The sequence below is a fragment of the Enoplosus armatus genome, chromosome 23, assembly GCF_043641665.1.
Source record: "Enoplosus armatus isolate fEnoArm2 chromosome 23, fEnoArm2.hap1, whole genome shotgun sequence".
In the NCBI taxonomy this organism is placed as follows: Eukaryota; Metazoa; Chordata; class Actinopteri; order Centrarchiformes; family Enoplosidae; genus Enoplosus; species Enoplosus armatus.
In genome coordinates, this window is record NC_092202.1 from 7,185,499 (window position 1) to 7,206,387 (window position 20,889).

Consider the following 20,889-nt stretch of genomic DNA (forward strand, 5'->3'; position numbering starts at 1 on the left):
TGCATACTAGAGAGATTCATAGTAAAGTTTAAATGATTTTCAAAACCTTAAAACATTGGACAAACCTTTAAATATCTACATTTATGTATATAGGATTTTGCTATTATCACACTCTTCTTAGCACACATAAATACTCCAAACCTTTGCTCTGCATAAAGAACCCAACTTTGATATTACCATACAGAAATTCAGGAATAACATTTCTGGTGGCCAACCAGCTGTGAAGTCTTTTTCCACAAGGTTTGGTATATCACATATACATTATATATATATATATATATATATATATATATATATATATGTATATATGTATATACACACACACACACACACACACACACACATATATATATATATGTCGTTACGGTTTTTAAAATGAACTTCTTCCACTTTTGAAAGTAAAGGAAATGACAGATAACCTGCTCTTACTTTGATTCGTTTTTATTGTAAAATCTTGGCGATTTAAGTTTACAAGTTCGTGAGGTGAGGTGATAGCAAGGCATAGTATCAAAAAAGCACTCATGTAAGCAGGAGCAAATTTTAACTGCTTCATGATATACTGTTGCCTGTAACAAAGCTTAACTTACTAACAACTTATTTTATAAACTGATCATGTTTTGTATGTAAAATCACTTGAAAAAATGAATTGTAACTATAGCTTTTAATAAATGTAGTAGAGTAAAAAGTGCAATACTTTCTCTGAAATGTAGGAGCAGAAGAAATATAAAGTAGCATACAACTGAAATACTATACAGTACGAAGATACTTTTCACCACCCGTGCCTCCATAAGACAATATAATTAATAAATCTGGGAATGACCGTTGGCGCTTTCATGAAACCTTTATTTCAACTATTGGTGAGTCATGTGCGTGTGATGGCCCAGCAGGTAGAAGCTTTCATTGTTCATTTAACTAAAGAAGTCAGAAAAAGTTCATAAATGATGACATCACTGCAGCCTTTTGTATCATAAAGAGACAAAAGTTAAGCTCCATTACAATATTATGCTGACCAAAAGTCTGATCCAAAGCATGTCAATGGCCTTGATAACACACCTTTTTTTTTTTTTTTAGCCGGTTGTTTGAGAAAGTTCACATTCACAAACTGACTTCTTCTGAATTCCCCTTAAAATAATGAAGTCTGAAAAGTTTGTATCAGTAAGTATCAAATTTATTCTCAAATACACAAACAAAAGGTGGCGATATGAAATCAAACAATGTGACACTGTCAATGTCATTCTTTTTGAAATGTTGAATCTTCATTTAGCACCTTAATAGTTCGGTTATACATGATTTATATAGTCACTCATACAAAAATGAAATGGGTGAATAATGCGAGTCAGTAACATAAAAATAAGCATGGGGAGCTGGGGCATTTGGATCACAGTTACTTAAGATATACACTGTATGTAATCAAAAAGTACTGGTTTCAGCATCTCGTCTTCTCACCTATTAGTACCGTTAAGCCTCTACAGTCCCATACCGAAAACTCCTCACAATAAGAGTTATTTCATGACTAGGCCTAGACAGTGATTACTAAACACAAGTTCACCTGACATTTTTGGACCTATTTTCTTTTCACATTAGAGCTTGCTGTTCTGTGTTGTTGCATTTACATGGGAGTAGTAGATATATACAGAGAAGTTCATTGTCAAACAATTCTGGAACAAGATGAGTTATCTTATGTACCTGGAGTGTGAAAACGTCTCTAAAAATGCAAAGAGTAAGGCACTCGATATGCTCCTGTGCTGCCAACGAATCTGGCAGGATGATCCACATATGTATACAGGATTGTATCCTTTTCAAGTACACTGTGTACCTGGCACCCTCTAGTGTTAAACTGCGGTCTGTGCGCTTCCTGGATGGACAGCTCTGACATAAGTAGCTAGTTTGGGAAGGTGCCTCCCCACCTAAAATATTATATTTCTGTTTGAGGACTGCAAACATCAGAGCAGCTCTGATAGATACTCAAAATACTGTACTGAGAGTTGAAACAAGTTCACTACTGAGATACGAAAGTTGAACTGGTCTTTGAAAAAATGGCATTTGTAGTGGATTTGAATGAGAGAATTTGTAGACATATAGTCAGACCATATCCCACGTTAATTGCGTTTTAATTTTGTCTTATTTTCTTTGTCAATGTTAAACCCTGTTCTCACCAAATTTGTAACAAGTGCCCTCAATCCAATAGGCCCTTGTGAGCTCAAAAAGCTACCACCAGATCCTCGTCAAAACAAGTGGGAACCGTACACTAACTTCACATGAATGGTCACTCAACACCAAGATAGAAAAACTACATGACATCCACAAAGAACTCGCTGGGGTTCCCCATGGCCAGGTGGAACGACTGGCGCGATGCAGTCAGCTCTGGGGGTACGGAGCCCAGGTCACGGGTGGGCGGGGCGCCAGGAGGCCCCCCTGGAGTGGAGGAAGGGGGAGGGGGTAGAGCCGGGTGCATGGCGGCTGTGGGCAGCTGCTGCGTGTGAGGAAGAGCGTGAGCGGCTGCCATGGCCGGGTGTGGGTGCTGGGGAACCATCATCACCATCATGGGGTTGTAAGGCAGGATACCAGGCGGGTAGGGAGACATGTGGGGAGGTTGAGGCATGCGGTGATGATGTGAGCGCTGGGAGGAGGCGTGGCTGTGCTCACTGGGGGCAGCTGAACCGTGGCCGCGCCTCAGGCTGCTGCGGGTGGAGTATTCTGATTCGCTGCCGCTGCCAGAGCGCGAGTCAGCCCCGCCCCCTTCTCCAGGCCCACCAGAGGGGGATTTCTCCCCTCCACCCACGGTGCTGCCGGGACCTTTAGTGCTGCGACGCCGCTCACCCTCGCTTCTCGTCGATCCGCTGCTTCGGCTCCCTGAGGGCAGAAAGAAATGCTGTTAGATAAGATGTAAACAGGTCTAAGCAGCTAGCTTTAATGTGCATACCTAAAAGAGAGTGCGTAGGAAACCAGCACCATAGGTGAGTGTTCCTTATCAGTTTGTTTATACGCTACCTTACTGTAATTCATTTTCCATTGCATAGCATACGTTTTTAGACCATTTCCCTATTTTTCCAGCTGCATTTGTAGAAACCTTTTGTAAATATAATTCTTTACTTTAAGATAGATGCTTCTTTTAACAGCAACAAACCAAATGCTATACGTTATCCCTTCCACAACATCCATGGAGTAGATGTAAAGTAGTAGAGAGCTGAAGTGAAACTAGAACTGTTCTGGGTTCTGTCCACCCGTATGTCGCGCGACTCGCTATGTCCAGATAAAGTCAGACATTATTTGAAAGACTATCTAATATCGTTATTTCTGTTTTTGTGCAGCCTTTAACAAACACAGCAAGAGCCAACACTGAACATTTTTAGACAGCAGAGATTACAGATAAAAAAATGACTTTAAAAAAGGAGAGAGCTGTTAAATTTTATGGATATGGACGAACACAGTAGCGACGACGTAAGTACCTGTGCTGCCGCTCTGGTGAATGTTCATGAGAGCTGAAGTTTTTTCTGTAAAAAAGTCATTATTGTTTAACTACAGAATATGGACAGCAAATTAGGAGAGAAGGAAAACACTTCATTTTTACAGAAAGAGCGATTAAAGTGCCGAATGAGAGATTAAATTGAGTTAAAGAAGCTAGTGGGACAGAGGCTAGACAGGAAGTGATGTCAAGACTTTGGCTCTCGATTGCACTTCCATAAAAGCCGGAGGACTCACAAGAGACAGATTTGACAGAACTGTCAAAATTGAAGCAACAGAGGCCGAGCTATACAGATTTTTTTGTCCCTAATATGGGTCCAAAAACACTGGATCCAACAATTCCCATAATACAACCCAATAGTGTCTTTTATTAATAACCCTGATGCCATCAACCAGAGCCACAGAAGACATTTAAAAAAAAAAAAACTTTCACAGGTCATGACGAGTAAATTGAACTTGCTTGTTCACAACTGCATTACCATACATTACAACATCAGGGCTGTTTCTTTCGTAGTGCTGTATTAATACTGTAATTTCTTACATTAGTGGAATGGAATAAACTGAACAGTCTATAGAAGAATACATTAGAGAAATCAATCCAAAAACTTGTGGTATGCTTTGGAAAATGGTCAGCAGTGATACTAAATACACACGTGCATGCAAACCAACCAGTATGGTCCAACCATTGTCGGTGCTCACCTTCGCTGTGCTGGCTGCCGGTGCTGCCGGGGGCGTAGCTGTAGCTGGTGAGCTCGTGGTACGGAGGTGGCTGGCTGGAGAAGGGATGTGTGGGGTAGGGCTGATAGGGGAAGGTGTGCATCATGGGCCACGGGGAGGCCCCAGGGAGAGGCAGGGGGGCCAAAGTGTCCTGGTCTGAGGCCCCACTGGAGCCATCATTGTCATTCAGGGACAGGTTGGCCATGTCTGGGTGGGAGATAAGAGGGAGGAGATGCATATAAGCATAAACATAATTAGCAAACTGAACAAATAAAACGACTTCTGAAGATACAAAATGCTCCTGAGAGATCTACAACAGAGAGACTCATTACACACAAGCTTCTTTAGATCTGTATTGCAGCTTGTGGACAGTTCATTGTTTTTTTTTTTCTACTTGTTATCAAGTGCATTCTGGAAAGTTAAGAGATGGCAGGACATTAAAGAAATCCTTCCACAACTTAAATGGTCACATGTTTGACCTCTACAACCACCAGAGAGTCCACAAAAGGAATGTGTGCAAATGCGATCATGCAGACTGATCCAAACAAGTCTTTGATGTCAATGTTTTCCCAGTTACTCACAGTTCTCACAGTCACTCAAATCTCCGAAGACATAGTAACATTGCTCGGAGAAGGTGATCTTGTTGACGGTGTGTCGAATGAAGCCGGCCTTCAGCAGGTTGCTGGCATACTTCCTGGCTTCACGGCGGTCCTGGAAACCCTCGATGTGGTGGAAGAGCCACTCCACTACGTCTGAGCCTGGTGATGAATGCATGACACATAAGAAAAGATAGAACTTAATTCATCCCAAAGGAATTGATTTAAACAAAGGGATGTAAACAGGAATGAACAGCAGCAGATTGAGTTTGGAGGTATGCAGTTCCAAATCAGAATTTAAAAAAAAATCATGTATCTTCATCAAGATGTCCCAGTGCAAATCTGATTTAAGTGTAAAAATGTTGATATTGGTAATGAAAGCTGTATTTTAAGTAGCTAAACCAGCACTGGCTGTTTACTCTGGGCGGCATGGTGGCGCAGTGGTTAGCACTGTCGCAAGCACTGTCGCACGGGAGGTAAAGCTGGTTAGAGCGGGTTGGGGGTTCAATCCCCGGCTGCCCCCGTCATGTCAAAGTGTCCTTGAGCATGACACTGAACCCTAAGTTGCTCCCGATGGAGACCAGCACCTTGCATGGCTTTTCAGTGACTAGTATTGGCGGCTTGTAACTTGTGTCAGTTAGTGCAGTTCAGCAGACCTGTGAGCTGTTGGATTTTTACTATATTAAGATGAAATGCAAGTTGAATCCAAAAATTGAACAAGAAACTAAATTTTCATTTCAAAAAGCACAAACTGGACAAACATGTAGGTTACGTAATTACTCCTTGTGATTCAGTTGCAGGTGATTCCAATTTAACAGATGTTTGCAGTCAAGTTTGTACTTTAGGGTTTTTTTTCCTACCAGTCACACGGTTTTAATTCTGAGAACATAATGCCTGCCCTGTAAAGTCCTGTGAGGCACAAAAAGTTTGTGGAAATAATGCTCTTTTTTTTTTTTGCCTCATGTCCACCTTTTAGTCTTACCGAGGAAAGCGTTGGGGATCGTGATTTTAAGCCACATGCGGTCCCTGACCTCCAGACCCGACTCTGGTGAGGCCATGGCCTTGGCAACAGATGCCATGTCAGAGTGCAGTGATAAGTTGAAGTCATCAAAACCTGAAGAGAGACAGAAGAGCGTTTTAGGAAAGCTGGAGAGGAAGAAGTGTAGCCATGCATGGATAAATGAAAGAATGACAGAGAGGTGAAATCCGAACTGGGTCAAAACAAGAAGGAGAGGAGTGTAACTTTGAGGAGATCAAAGGCTGGAAAGCAGCCGACATCATTTATCACATCACACAACAGCAGCGACAAAGGCAGAAAGACAGATGTGAAAGATGATTCTAGCATCAATGTTGTTAGGAGAGAAATGGAAAGATGGGAAATGGAAAGAGACCAACAGGAAAGAAATATACAATAATGATCATTCAGGCGTTGAATATCAGACTGACAAAGAAAGTAGGCGAGCTTTACAAGTGGAGGATATAGCTTTAAGAGAGGATTATGTGGATATGAAAGAACTTAGAATAAAAGAGGAGAGGTGAATTACAGCACACAGAAAATGAGATGAAAGAGGCTCTCACGTTCAGTCTCTGTGACAGAGGAGGAAGAGGTGATGGTGCTGAGGGAGGAGCTGCCTGGGAAGGCGGGGTAGGCCCCAGTCATAGCCACAGAGTGGCTCACCCACGCCGCTGGGTCAATGGGTCGGATGGGTTCATCTGCACAGGTGGAGAAGAGATTAGGAGACTGTTGCTGACATCAATGTTCCTTCATCTACAGCCGAACACAACAAGGGGCCGAACAGAAACGCTGTTTGAGGCAGTCCTGTACTTACTGCGAGGCAGTGTGAAGTAGCCCTGAGGAGAAGGGTCCCAGCACTTTGCCACTGTAAGGATGATGGGCCTGGCAAACACCAAACAAAATAAGAAATCATCATAATCATTGTTGACCACTTGTGTACAGACAGAACTTGACAGAAAACAGTAACTCACCCCGGCTTGTGCACAATCTCCCTCAGTACCCGCACTGCATCGTCGTTACTCATATTCTCAAAGTTGATGTCATTCACCTGGGAGGGTATTGAAGCATAAGTCAAATATTTTAGTCAGACTAACACATAATAGCTTAAACGATGAGTCAATCAACTGGTTGATCGACAGAAAAGCTATTTTGATGATCGACTAATCGCTGAAGTCATTCGCTTGTTCCCACTTTTCAATCTTTAGGATTTGCTGCTTTATATTGTGATGAACTGATTTGATAACATCACCTTGGCCTTTAGGAAATGTTGATGGTCATTTAATAGACCAATTCATTCATCAATTAATTGAGAGAATAATCAGCAGATTAATTGATAATGAAAATCATCGTTTGTTGCAGTCATACACATTTTTTGTGTTTAAAAAGGAGACATGTCATCTAAATCAATGATTCTTTGATATGACTTTATTTTAGTGAGGAAAACTGTAATCATCAAACAGATGTGTTCATATATATCAGCCCAACAAAAGGAATAAATTACAACTGAGCCAACATTGAGTTGTTGGAAAATCCAGCGGAAAATATCTCAAAATGGGCCTCACAACGTCTAAAAAACAAAAACACTACGCTAGTATTTCTTCTGCAAAACATTAATCTAAGCAGGAATTTAACAGAAACATAAAAACTTTCTTCCTCACCTGCAGCAGCATGTCACCAGGTTCAATCCGTCCATCTGCAGCCACAGCTCCTCCCTTCATGATGGAGCCGATGTAGATGCCTCCGTCCCCCCTTTCGTTGCTCTGGCCCACAATGCTGATGCCCAAGAAATTGTACTTCTCTGTATTGTTGAGAAATCATAATAGTGTTAACACTACACACTGATCTCGGCTGCAGTACTGATGTACAAATGTAATATATATAATAATATATATTGATGTTAGGTTTGAATACAAGAATACATCAGGAGTTTACAGACCCATGTTGAGAGTGACGGTGATGATGTTCAAGGACATTGTGGAGTCTGTCACACTGCTGAAGGAGGACGCCTGGAGTTGAAACCCACAAAATTAATAGATGAGATTTGCTTACAAACACTGACAAAAATACTTTCTCAATGGCTCTCTAAATTCTTGATTCAGTGAAGAACAGCAGAGAGCAATCACACAAATACATAAGCAGCTGAGAAACAAACATGAGAAAACATACGGCAGAAAAATGACTGAATAGTACATACCCTCTCCAAACGTGGGGGGCGCTGTTTCCTGCGTCGGCGGTGCCGTTTAAGAAGCCTTGAGGCTGTGCTTTGCTCTGTTGCACTGCTGAACCTACGAGGTCAAGGGTCAACAAAAGGTGAAAGGTCAGAAGAGAAACATGCCGTCACAAACCTTTAATGGGGCTGCTTCCGTCTCCCCTTTTGGGTCTGAAACCCACAAAGATTGGGGGACACTAATTAGGGGTTCTTGAGTGAAAAGTTTATTTTCCACTGAGACTGCAGCACTCGAGACAAGTCAAAACGTCCATTACAACCCATAGAAAAACAACAAATAGAATATTCCTTCATAGAAATACCACCAAAAGAAACCCCAACAAGGTAGCCAGAGCGTTCAAGTTGGACACACAAAAAACATCCATCAAACCAACATTTCCAAGTTATCTAAATCCAATTAGCATCATCTTTTAATATGAGAGCTGGACAAAAAAAATCTTCTCTAGACGATTACTGTAGGAATTACAGCCAAAACATGAACATATCATATTTCATAGTTATTGATTACAACCCAAAGTTATGGTAACAGCAGACTTTAACATGAACTACTTTCAACTGTTACAATCTTATTCATGTTCTTTCTGTTCTGTGATGTTTTGATACACAAACCATTTCCAATTACACCTATTTTACTATTGTGGGACACATGCAATGTAGGTGTAAGTAAGTGTAAGTAAACCATCGCTTCTTTCTAAAAAACACTAAAAATCTTCCTCAGTTAACCCTCGCCTCTTTCTCTCACCTGCTCATGGTGTCGTCGTCCTCAGAGTCGCAGAAGCTGGTGGTTTCCAGCTCGCTGCTCATCACTGTACTGGAGCTCTCGTATCCTGCCAGGTGGCGCTCAAGTCGAGTCTGGCCATTCATACGAGGCCCTGGGACACCACAGAAGAAGCCCGAAAGACAAGAGGGAAGATATTCACTGTGAATTTTCATGTTTGCTCAGGTCAGTGTGTGCCCTTTTTTTTTTTTTTTTTTTAATAGATCACAAACATTCCTCACTTCTCGACATTCCTGGATTATATCACGATCTATTCATTGTTTGGATGTTGGGAGCGTGCCAATCTTGATGGCACGCCGCCATAAAAGCAGAGCATTTTTCATCAGCGTTGTGATCTGCAGTTTCTCACCGTGTTGCTCCATGCTCTCTCTGTGCCGAGGTCTCTCTCTCCTGAAGGAAACTACAGACTCTGTTTCAGTCTGGTCGTCCAAGGTCTCCACACTGCCCGTAGCGTTGGGACTATAAAAGAAGAGGCAGGAGCATTTCAACATTTGATTTAACTGTTTTAATGTAATCATTTTACCATAGTGGTGAGCTTTCTCCAGATAATAATAACCAATAAACAAGAGAGAACTCCTCTGATTTAGCAGAATAAATGTTGTTTTGCTTTTTGTAAACTGTAATGAATACCATTAGCAGGCTGTGATTGTCTTTTTTTCCCCAAAACCTTCTGCAGTGTTTTATCAAATATCCAAAGTCAGATTTAGAAATTGTTTGCAGTAGAGGAGCGCTTTAATGTCCCCTTCAGGCAATTTAGTTCACAGACGACAGTCAATGAATTATAAATACAAAAAAAATTTTTTTTGAGGCCGATACTGATATTTAGGAGTTCAAAAAAAATTGGATTTTTTTAATTATCTCAATATGGATTCCTCAGATTTATTCTTTTAAAGAACTGTGACAAAGATACATACTGTGAAAATCAACAGACTACAAATCTATGTAAAGGTGACAATGTTTCTAATTGACCTCAAACCTGGTTTAGTACTTCTTGCCCAATAAATCCTCCAACCTAAAACCAATGCCAATATATCTGCAATAAGCAAATATCGGCCGATATATCTCTCTAGCTCTAGTCATTGTCAAGAGTCACCAAAACCATCAAGAGACAGGAGCAAACAGAAGCCACGAGACCAACCCACCACTTCCAAAGCTGGTAACGGGCCAACACACATGTAGCAACAAGAAAATGCCCCAGTAATCCTACATGAGGCAGCAGACTCACGTACCACGCACACACAAACAAACATGCTGATTACATAGGTAGACAGAGAAAGTCTTCTGGTTCATGATGAAAGCAACACGGAAAAAAAAGGACCCAACAATTTGAATTACATTTAATTTTCCCGTATGAGCGATGGTGTTGATCCAGCCCCAAATACAGCATGGAAAGAAATTCTTTCATTTGAAGCTGGACTCAAAATCCATCAGGCTACCCTCCTGCAGCCACGGGAGACAGACAGGACGAGGTCCAAACATAAGAAATGGATGAGAGCGCTGCAGCTGTAATGGGAGGTTTCACTGACGGGTGTGAACTCCATTTGACCCCTAAACCAAACTTAAAGAGCTCCAGACAACATACTTCTCAAGGAACTAAGTGGGATGGTAAGACGCTATAAAAATCATAGATACTTTGTTTGTTTTGGACGCTACAGACCATATTCAAATTACAGTAATGGTTTCCTCACATTTTAGTAGGATAACATGGATGCTGAAGGATGAAGAAAAGACTGTTATTTAGAGGATCTTTATTTCATTCTGTAAACGTCTAGACTAGACTGCTTTGTGGTTTCACACTCTTTTAAGCGGCCATAAGCACAAGGTTTATATTAACAATGGATCAAATTACTATTCGTAATGTGAAAGGGATAGTTTGTAGTAACAAACCCGCAGAGAAATATCACCCAACTCTGCAGTTACCTTCAGCTCAACACATTTTTACCCTCTTTCAGCTTATTGTTTTGGTTTTATAAACTGCAACGTTAGTGTTTCGGTTCAGTGGCAACACTCTCATTGGCGTTAGCAGCTAAAGAGACAGACGTTTCCCTCAGGAGGTGGTGGAGACCAAAACAGAACTAAATGGGGAGTGAATATTGGATTCCTCAGGTTGCCAGAAACACAACTTCAAATGAATGCTAATGCTGCTCTGTGTCTGCTGCATGTGTTCATAGGCAACTGTTTGCTAACCCGTTCGCCATATGAACTAAAAAAGGTGATCATAAATAAGTCAATGTTGTGTTTACAGCTTGTTGCACTGCCGCCAAGTGGCCAGAACATAAATCATTGAAGGTTTAACAATATTTTAAACAAAACCCAAAGCCTACTTCAACCTTGGAGAAAGTGACGTTAATGAAACACCAATAGACACAAGCTTTCTGATATTTTGTTCTTTTTTATATTGTCAAGATTTAAAAAGCAAGACGTGAATGTCAAAAACATAACCCGTTTAAACATATACACAGGCTTGATTTTAAAATGTTCTTACACATAGTTTACTGTACTGAAGGCGCCTCCCAGAACTGGTCATGTAAATAACAAGGGCGGCCCCAGCTGAGATCAGGTTCAAATGAGCTGTAGTATTCTTGCTATTCTTGTTGTAACTTGATACTGGGAGTGTATGATATATTCAGGAAAAGATACAGTATCTACATTACAGCTATGGGAGAAGCACAAGTGTATGTTGAGTTTTAAAGTGCTTTTGACAATGTTTCTGGTCTTGTGATGCCGCATTTCAGGTAAATATACAGTACAGTAAATCAAATGAGTGTGTGTGCTTTGCTTACTGGAAGGAGGGCGGTCTGGAGTCCCCGATGCCCCCGGTCCTCTCTGCAGGTGGGGGTGGGAGGGGCGGAGGAGGGGGCGAAGGCTGGGTCGTTGTTTCCACAGGGGGGACCACTGCCACCGGAGGCTCTGCTGCTGGAGTGTCTGAAGATACCAACTGAAAAAAAGGGGGAGAAAAAAAAAGACAGATGAAGAGACAAAAACAGAGATAAAAAGGTAGAAAAAAGAAACGAAATATGTGGAGTAGAGATAGATTGGCTCAAAACAAGTGGTACAATACGAGAGAGGGCAGAGAGAAGAGAGGGTGAGAAAATGAGAGGAATGAAAGGAGGAGGAGGAGGGCAGATGGAAGAAAAGCGGGTAAGATGTCAATTACTTTGACACACAAACACTGTACTCTTTTCAGATGGCCGTCTCAAGGGCATACTGAAACATTATCCTACACTTAACCTGTCTCTCTTCATTATACAACAAATGTGCCTACAAGCACACACACACACACACACACACCATCAACAATTAGGATGAATGCCATCCAGCATCCAATTACCTGAACTATAAAAACATACACAGAAAGGATATAAAATGGAGTTAAGATTAAAAATGTGGTCGTATTTAGCTAAAATATAAATATGCACAAATATATTGTGTTAATGTTGGACTTTCAAAATGCATGTTTTTTTCAACCAGAGCACTGGGTAACACCTGCACAAACATGGTTCAATCCATAGCTTTTGGACGTTTGGTGCATTCAGTGAGTTTAGAAGAACAAGCTTTGCATTCCCCCGTCAAAATAATTCAACCAAATGGAGTCCATCAGCCTGTGCAGACTGACGTTGACCCTCTTTACTGAGTCAGTCACTCCCTCCCCTCCCCTCCCCACTAATGGCTATGAAACACTCCTCTTCTGGGATCCCTCCATCCGTCTTGGCCTGCAGATCACATATCAGTCCCTCTGGTCTCTGAGCTTTGTTCCCCCTCTTTTAATGCCTTCCCTCGTTCTTATGCACTTAACAGATGCTCCGGCCTCAAAACCTGCTTATCTGGGCCCAGTCGCTGTGTTTTGTCTCAATTCAAATGTAACCTGCAGGGTGGGGTGCAACAACTGGGCCCTCTGCGAGAGAAATGGAAAGTATGAAAGCTGTGCCTGGCAACTCACTGTGCTGTAACTAGTAACAAGCTGTGCTGCTTGTAGCTCGCAAGCTTGAGTATCGATTAACGCAATGAGAGAAACATTTGCCTTCCTCATTATTTGTTCTGAAAACTGAAAGCCCTTTTGGCTCCACATGTTGCAACGTTGAATAATCATTACAATGTGCATTTGTTAGATTATGTCATGTATCCGCAGACTTTTGACACCTTTACAGAAACTTTCAAATGGCTTACACAGCTACTCTGACCATACAGTCCTGACACGAGCCTTTAAAGACTCATATCAAGTATAATGTTCTTTTATTTCCAGCTACTTTACTTCTTTCATGAATCTTAATTTAAAAAACATCATGGCTGGTTGCCACCCAGGCTTAAAGAAAAACGAATGGACATGACGTGAGAAATATTTGTGGTGGGGAGAACTTTCCCAGAAAAGAGAGAGATGAATAAATCTAAGGACAAGGTGGATAATAAGAGAGGAGTGAGCAATGTATAACATTATTTGTTTTTTCTTTCCCCTTGTAAAATATCTTTAAATGTTACGAATAAAAAGTGACAAATATATATCATGAAGCAAGACTAGTATCAAGATAATTCAGTATAAGTCAGTATTTTAAATACATTGTACTGGAATCAATTAAGCTAAAAAAAAAAAGACCACACAATTTAACTGATTTGGATGCAAAGTCTAGCTAAACCACCAGTACATGCTACCGGCTATAGTGACTCAGGCTGTGGGCTAAAGCTCCAAGAAGTCTTTTTCTCACAAATCTTGGGAGTCTGTTTCCTCCTGTTTAACCTGGCTGGACAGTTAGTCTGGTTCAGGTTTCCCACTCTTTCCAGGGGATTATTTTCAGAGATTTTTTTACCAAACACTCACCAAAGGACAAGCCTAAACGGGTCTATGATGTTGTAATATGATATACAATCATGCAAAGATTTAATTACTTAATTTTATTGCCGCTCGAGAAGAGAAGATCATTAGTCTGAGGGAGGTCTGGGGGAACGCACAGGAAAGCTGAAAGTGGTTTCTGAAAACAGCCCCTGGCTGATGATGTTGGCTGAATTTTGAGATAAAAGTCTTGACATTTTCAAAGAAGCCTCAGTAGGAAATTATTGAAATTAGGTCATTTATGGATTTAGAGCGATGGTCACCAGTGAAATCTGGATAGCTCCCACTCCCACTTTTATTAAAAACAGCTTTGTCATTTCTTACCCATGATACGACTCTGCCGTTGAAGCACGGCAACTTGGCACCATCATCGGAAATCTCTTCTTTCACCACCCTGAAAAACAGAGGGACAAAGTGAGGTTCAGGGGGTATAAATTGTTCTACCTTCATAACATCGGTGTCTGGATGGTACAGCTGAGTGGTGGAAAGAGGGCAGAACACAACACCAAGGTTTTAGTCAAGTCATAAAGCACAGTAAGTGAAACTGCAGGGGAATTAAATAGCTTACATTACTGACACAGTACATAGAATATATATGTCAGGCTGTGACAACAACATGGCTGAAATAAATCAAACGAGCGGCTTAGCTCTAAAATATTACTAAAACATGTTTCGACAAGCTGCTCTCGTTCGCATGCCATATTCCTTTTACATGTGTTACCATGTGTTTTATGGATCAGTTTGAGGCCAACACAACTGACTGACGTTACTTTAGCTTGTATCACATCAACACAACAGCTGTAAATTCCCTTCAAAATTTTAAATTGATTTCACCAGAAAGTAATGTTAAAGTGACATTAAAAGGATGGTTGTCAAGTAATGTGTAACCTATTTGATTTAAGGCTTGTATATAGGGATCTGCTGATTCAGAGTCCAATCCGATATACTAAATGTAATCAAATTTCTCATGAAATTAACGTTAATTAGTGACATCTGATATGACCTGCTGCCAACAACATTTGTCATTTTAACAGATGAAAGTAACGGCTGGTGCCGGCTAAAAACGAGAAGCTGCTACCTGCAATTGTTCACTGAGCTTTACTAATGAGAAAGAGAGAGCAGCGATAACTGATTTGTTAGCGTCTGATGTTAGCGAATACGTGCATTTTGCCATGACCAGTGTCTGAACTCTCACACCAGTCCGAACGAATCCATTCACACACTTTTCTCACTGGCCTGTGAGTGAAGATGCACTGCAGAGAGCAGCGCTGCAGCACTCGCAGGCTGAGGTGGACAAAAACACAGCAGAGTAAAGAAAGGATCGAATTTATTGTAGCCGATACCGATGCATTCAAATATGTCTGGATCGGCTCATCTCTATTTGTACACATGACAAAGAAAGCATGTAACTGAATCCTCTATCACATTATATACAGTTTATGATCACCATATCTACCTCCATTTAGTAATTCAGGAAAATCAATTGCGAAACTGTTTATAGATAAAAGTACTTTGTCCGTTTGGGTTAATCCAGTGAATTAAATACCCAACAAACCAGAGTACTTCATCACATTTGATGCAAAATTTGTATAAAATTCTAACATTGCCATAGAGCAGTCCTGCTTGTTGATTTGCAGCTTTGCCCCTTACACTTGATAAAATAATTGCTACCACAGTATGACAAAATCAAATGCATATGGTGTCATGGCATATCATGTCACCCACACATACAGCCAACATGTGTGCACGTTTTCCCATATTATTTTCTACCTTTTCTGTATTAACTTGAGGAAATTCACCTTTTTTGTCTTCAAAGCAGTTATCCTTCATGACTTTAAATTTCCCTGTGAGGGATTTATTTTGTTCATCTCATCTTAAAATGTGACTTTGCAGTGTTGTAAGTGATTTAACTGACCATTAAAAAAATGCAACCATCCACTCATTTGGCTCCAATTTGAAGCGTCAAAACAAAATCCACTTTAAGTACAATTATATCACTGGGATTATGGTGTCTAATCGTATTACCAAAACACCACGCCATGAAGCTATGAATTAGCACAGCAGATATCAAAGAAAAGAACAAACAACCTTAATTTGCTTCCTCTGGCAAGTGACAGACACTATGGAATTTATTCTACCACAGCAATGAGCTAAAACACACACACTTGCTGCTTTTGTACCTCCTTGTAAATTACACAACCTGGTCAACTAAATATGCATGCAAATCCAATACACATAACAACAACAACAACCTCTCAGTGGCAGCCACTGTGAGAGCCTAGTGTCCACATGGCACAAAGCTGCTTAAAAGCAACACATCCGTCTAGCCATTCTTCCCTCCTCCGTACTCGTCCTCCATGTTTGTCAGAAAGGCAAACATTCGGCCTCAGCTGTGTAATTTCCCCCCAGCAGCCTGCCACCATGTTATTACTGTAGTTTACTAGGACAGGGGCTGGACACGAGTGCTACAGAGAGGACACTTGACTGCTCCAACTCCTTCAAAAGTTTTATTTTTCCAGCTTCATCTGCCAACGTGCTGCCTCTTATGTGTGTGAGACTTGGTCAGGCTCCAGTGGGCTTTCGTAAGCAGCTGTTGAGAGCTGGTTTTGTGGGTGAGTGTTAGCATACGGCCAGATTGTTGTGGGCACTGGTGGGGAACTGTTGCAGGAAGACTTTTGAGGGCTGTGTGTGTGTGTGTGTGTGTGTGTGTGTGTGTGTGTGTGTGTGTGTGTGTGTGTGTGTGTGTGGCTACTGAATGTTAGGTAACAATCTTTTTCCTCCATCCGATTTATTTAACCCCCCCCCCCCCCCCCCACCCCCCACACACACACACACACACGCTGCGAGAAACTGCATCTAGACAGCAGATGAACAGATGCAACATTCTTCTCCTGAGAGTGTAATTGTCTTCATTCCTCGGCCGTCCAAACAAACAACAGTCGAGTCATTTCACACACACTCTAAAATGCCTCGAATAATGCACAAACAACCCTTAAATATGCTGAGTCCTGTTGGATTTAATACAACCTGAAATGTTTCACCCCCACATGCATGTCCTTTCTACAATGAATCTTACTTATACAGCTCCCTGATCCCCCTTAGCAGCAGATGCACACAGAAGAATATCTAATAACTGTGAGTGAACAACACCCCACTCTTTCTCCCCTTTCCTTCTCCCTGTGGACACCCCAGACACCCGGCAAATGGCCTCCGTCCAGCCCCAGGTTTCCAGCACCGGCCCTGGCCTTCTCTGCTCCACGGATCTCCCCCACTGCCACACACACAGCTCTGGCCGACAGCTGGCCTCGTACCAGGGCAAATGAAAACACACACTATTACACACTCCTCTCCTGGGTCGGTGAGGGGGGGGGGGGACTGCTTTGATTGGACAGCTGACTCAGAGCTATGTTTGAAATTTTTCATCTGAACTCAGTCGGAGATATTCAAATGAGAGAGTGTGATGCCAGACTGCACAATTTAAAGTTAAGAACTGGGAGATTCTTCTTGCCATACTCTCTTTGAAAGACTTTCCTTGCTCTGCTGAAAGAGTTTGGCGTGAGGCCTTTTTGCCTTTGGAAAAACACTGACAAGCACACAGAGTCTAAAGATAATTGTGTCCTGTTTGGTTACACAAGCTCTTAATTAGACAATTAACTTAGAGATTACACTGGTGATTGTGGTAATACTAGTCAAGTTAAAACAATTAATGGAGACCATTAGAGTGTAAAAATAAGGGCTCGACAGATATTACTGTGCCCATAGAAATTGCAGATAATAGCTTTTCACAGTTATTAGGTATACACTCATACAGTTACCAGTTTATTGGGCAGATCAGGCTAAGACAATTGCAACCTAACACAACAGTCCTGCAGTAAATCCTCCCTTCATGAAGGTTATAATGTTCAGTTTTTGTTGAAACTGTTTTAGAGAGGTGTTGATTCAACTGTATGATCATTTTGGAGGCAGTAGTTTGTGGTGCTGTTGAACTGTATTGCATTAAACTGAGAGGGGTTTCTGTTATTTAGCATACCCTCGATGATATAAATGGAGTAGACAATGGCTGGTCAAACAACAGAAAACGCCATTATTTTGATAATCCATTAATGGTGATTTAAGTCATATTTAACAAAAGCCCAATCTCTGGTTCCACCTTCTCAAATGTGAGATTTTGCTGCACCGTTTTACATCTTTATAAACTTAATATATCTGGGTTTCAAACTGTTGGTTGAACAAAACAAGACATTTGTAGACGTCACTTTGGGCTCTGGGAACTTGAAAGGGTCATTTTTCATTCATGACACAGACTCAATTTAATTCATTTACGCGAGAACCTTGGTTATGGGTTTACTTAATACTAATAATAATCCATATGGGCTACAGAGATGTCCTCTTTATTTTCATTGTGAAATGGTGAATAACTGAATCTGCAAACTTTGAGAAATATTCCAGAAACCAAACACAAGTTCCCAGAGCCCAAAGTGACATCATAACATTGCTTGCACAGCCTGACCAAGAATCATATATAGTGACATAAATTTTTTTTTTTTATAAATCAAGCAGCTCACCTCATTTGGGAAACTGCATGCTTACTTGATAAATAACTAAAATGATCAAGATGGTGATCGACACATTTTTGTGGATGTACCGACTGATTACTCAACTAATCATTTCAACAACTTAACATACCAGACTTTGAGTATTTTTAAGGGAATTTACCACAGAGTTTCTCAAAGGAATATCTCTACAAGTCAGTAATTGATGTTGCTGCTATTAATATTCAAATGATCTGCATCAGAGGGGCAGCTCTCAACTGCCAGCTCAGTCGGGGCCTAATGAAAAGCCATCTCATCCATTTCATCTTGGTGTTTGAGTTGATATTGCAGCTCCCTTGGCACCGGCTCCGATGGTGCCATCCAAAGAGGAAAAGAAGCAAATGGCAGAGCCTTAATACTCATCCAAGACTACAATGCATTTAACAGAAGCCTTAAGGGTCTCACTGGGTGAATAAACCACAAACATGCATTCCTTTGCAGGAAAATGCACAGCAGCCACACACAAAAAAAGATTAATTGATAGAGGAGAGGAGACAGCTCTTTCTGGAGGAGTGGGTTGGGAGAAAGGGGAGAGGAAGGGAGGAAGCCAGGGACTGAAAGGATGGCTGGCAGGCCAAAGTGTTAAAGAGGGGAGACAAAACCCTGGCTTCAGTCCCGAAAGAAAGAAAAGGCGAGGATTTCACAAGATGATGGACTGAAGGAGGCAGGGAGGGATGAGGATTAGGGTAAAGAAAAGCAGCAGGGACAGGGAATGCCTCCCATTGTAATGATGATGTTTTCTGAGAAATGTCCCAGCCTACATACCCTTAGTATTAATAGAACCACTTGGATATTCATCACCAGTCATTATAACTCTGCGGTTTCTGATTAGGGGATGTGTTGGTTGAATGTCGACCTCACTGGCTGGCTTCATTCAAGTTTATTATCCCTCTACCATAAGTTATTCCCTGCGACGAATATAGGACAGCCGGTCACAAGATAGGATTGCATGACTTTTTGACACGCAAACAGGCATGAATTTCATTAAAGATTGCTTTTTTTTTTTTTTTTTTTTAAAATCAACCAAGCAGCTGTGGTGCTAGCTTATGCTAAATTAATACTCCTCCACTCTGAAAATAATGGCACATTATGGGATTGCTTTCCAGCTTTAAATTATCTTGTATCTTTACTTTTACTACATTAACTGTTCACAACTTTTAGCAGCTTTTATCACTCTTCATTTTTGCAAAAACCACGAAGCTCTTCCCTGCTAAAGAGGAAAAGAAAATCACTGCAGCTCACCCGAAGTCCTGGTCCATAGACTTGAAGAAGAATTTGTAGTTTGGTTTGTTCAAGACCTGTTTAAAATCCAGCAAAGTGATACTTTCGGCAGCAATGGGTATCTTCACCAAATACGGCGTCTCCTCTTCGTCGATGTGATAAATTATTTTGGTTTCCGCCATGTCTAAGGTTGCTTTTTTTCCAAGCTGTAAGTTACCACAAGAAACACACTATGAGGCGAGGTAGCGTTAACTTTGTTGGGTAGTTAGCTAGCGGCGGAGCTAGCTAGGTGGCTAACGAGACGGCAGAGGTGAAACGATGATGGCCACTGAGATTTTTCGGTCCGAGCCAGAGGACGTAAAGCGTTGTAACCCTGCTCAAAAAGCTCGCTGTCCGACTTTAGGGAAGTAAAAACTCGCATTCCCCCTGTTACCGAGGGCCGAAAAACGACGGACACGCTACATTCACACGACCTAACTACCAACAACTTTTCCCCCAACAAAAACATACAGGGGAGGGGGTCTAGAAACTTTTCACCACTTTTTGCGAGCCAACGCGGCGTGTGACGTAAACACGTACCCCCCCTTTTTTACGTACTCTCCCAACTACCTTCCATCCCCTACATTGTTATCATATTAGAGAAATAAGTGGGAAAAACTGCTGTTATGCACATATAATCAACAGTACAATCACATACGTTCATAGACAACCTAGTTTTAATGCTGTTTTTGTAATTTTATTGAGGAATATGATTAGTTTTATGTTTTTATCTTTTATTTAATGGGTGTTTATTTCCATTATTACGTAATTCGATTTGGCTGATTAGGATGAGAGCACCATGATTTAATGGATTGATTAATTGAACCTTGAATTAGATATAACATTGAGGTAGACAAATGAAATCACCATTAGAAAAATATGTATGATAACAAGACTTCACGCCCAGCTTTTCAATTTTTATTTATTAAAGGTCAAACAAAGTACTATATTTTCCTGTCAAACTGCTACATTATTGATGTTATAACCTTTTAGTTAGTATTACTGTTGTTTATATTGTTATGTGATTTAACCACTCAACCAAGTGTTTAAACTCTGACAATGCATCATACTTCATTAAGAGCTTTAAAACATTTGTAACTACAGCTTTCAGATAAATACAATTAAGAAAAAGGTACAATAGAGTAAATAGGTAAAAGTACTTAAATTCTACTATCAACCATCTCTGGGCCAGAGTCCCTTGGAGGCCCCAAAGGCCCTATGTTCATTGTGAGTTGGTTTAATTTTCACTACTTTAATGAGTTGCACATTTATTTGGGAATGTGCACCAAACAATATATATCTAAAATTCAATTGTACAGTTGCACTTATACACATTTGTTCAGTACCTCCAATGTTATTAGTTATATACTGAATTATATGTGTTGTGGTTTGCTAAAATGATCTGACAGTGGGC

At 40.9% G+C, this 20,889-nt stretch overlaps 1 protein-coding gene across 3 annotated transcripts; it reads right to left on the reverse strand.

The window, feature by feature from the left end:
- Nucleotides 1-1,161: 1,161 nt before the first annotated feature.
- dvl2 (dishevelled segment polarity protein 2) lies at nucleotides 1,162-19,618 on the reverse strand. Of its 3 annotated transcripts, none has more exons than XM_070929546.1 (15): nucleotides 19,458-19,618; nucleotides 13,948-14,017; nucleotides 11,582-11,736; nucleotides 9,148-9,257; nucleotides 8,763-8,892; nucleotides 7,988-8,078; nucleotides 7,730-7,799; nucleotides 7,452-7,591; nucleotides 6,765-6,841; nucleotides 6,608-6,675; nucleotides 6,357-6,491; nucleotides 5,761-5,892; nucleotides 4,764-4,940; nucleotides 4,165-4,389; nucleotides 1,162-2,853 (listed from the first exon to the last, which is right to left on the reverse strand). In XM_070929546.1, the coding sequence occupies exons 1-15, from the start codon at nucleotides 19,616-19,618 to the stop codon at nucleotides 2,291-2,293; spliced, it is 2,304 nt and encodes a 767-aa protein (XP_070785647.1). In that variant the 3' UTR covers nucleotides 1,162-2,290. The 3 variants fall into 3 exon arrangements, with proteins under 3 accessions (XP_070785647.1, XP_070785649.1, XP_070785648.1); XM_070929548.1 differs by having other exon boundaries at nucleotides 4,773-4,940; nucleotides 6,408-6,491; nucleotides 11,582-11,636; nucleotides 13,881-14,017; XM_070929547.1 differs by having other exon boundaries at nucleotides 4,773-4,940; nucleotides 11,582-11,636; nucleotides 13,881-14,017.
- Between the last annotated feature and the right edge of the window lie 1,271 nt (nucleotides 19,619-20,889).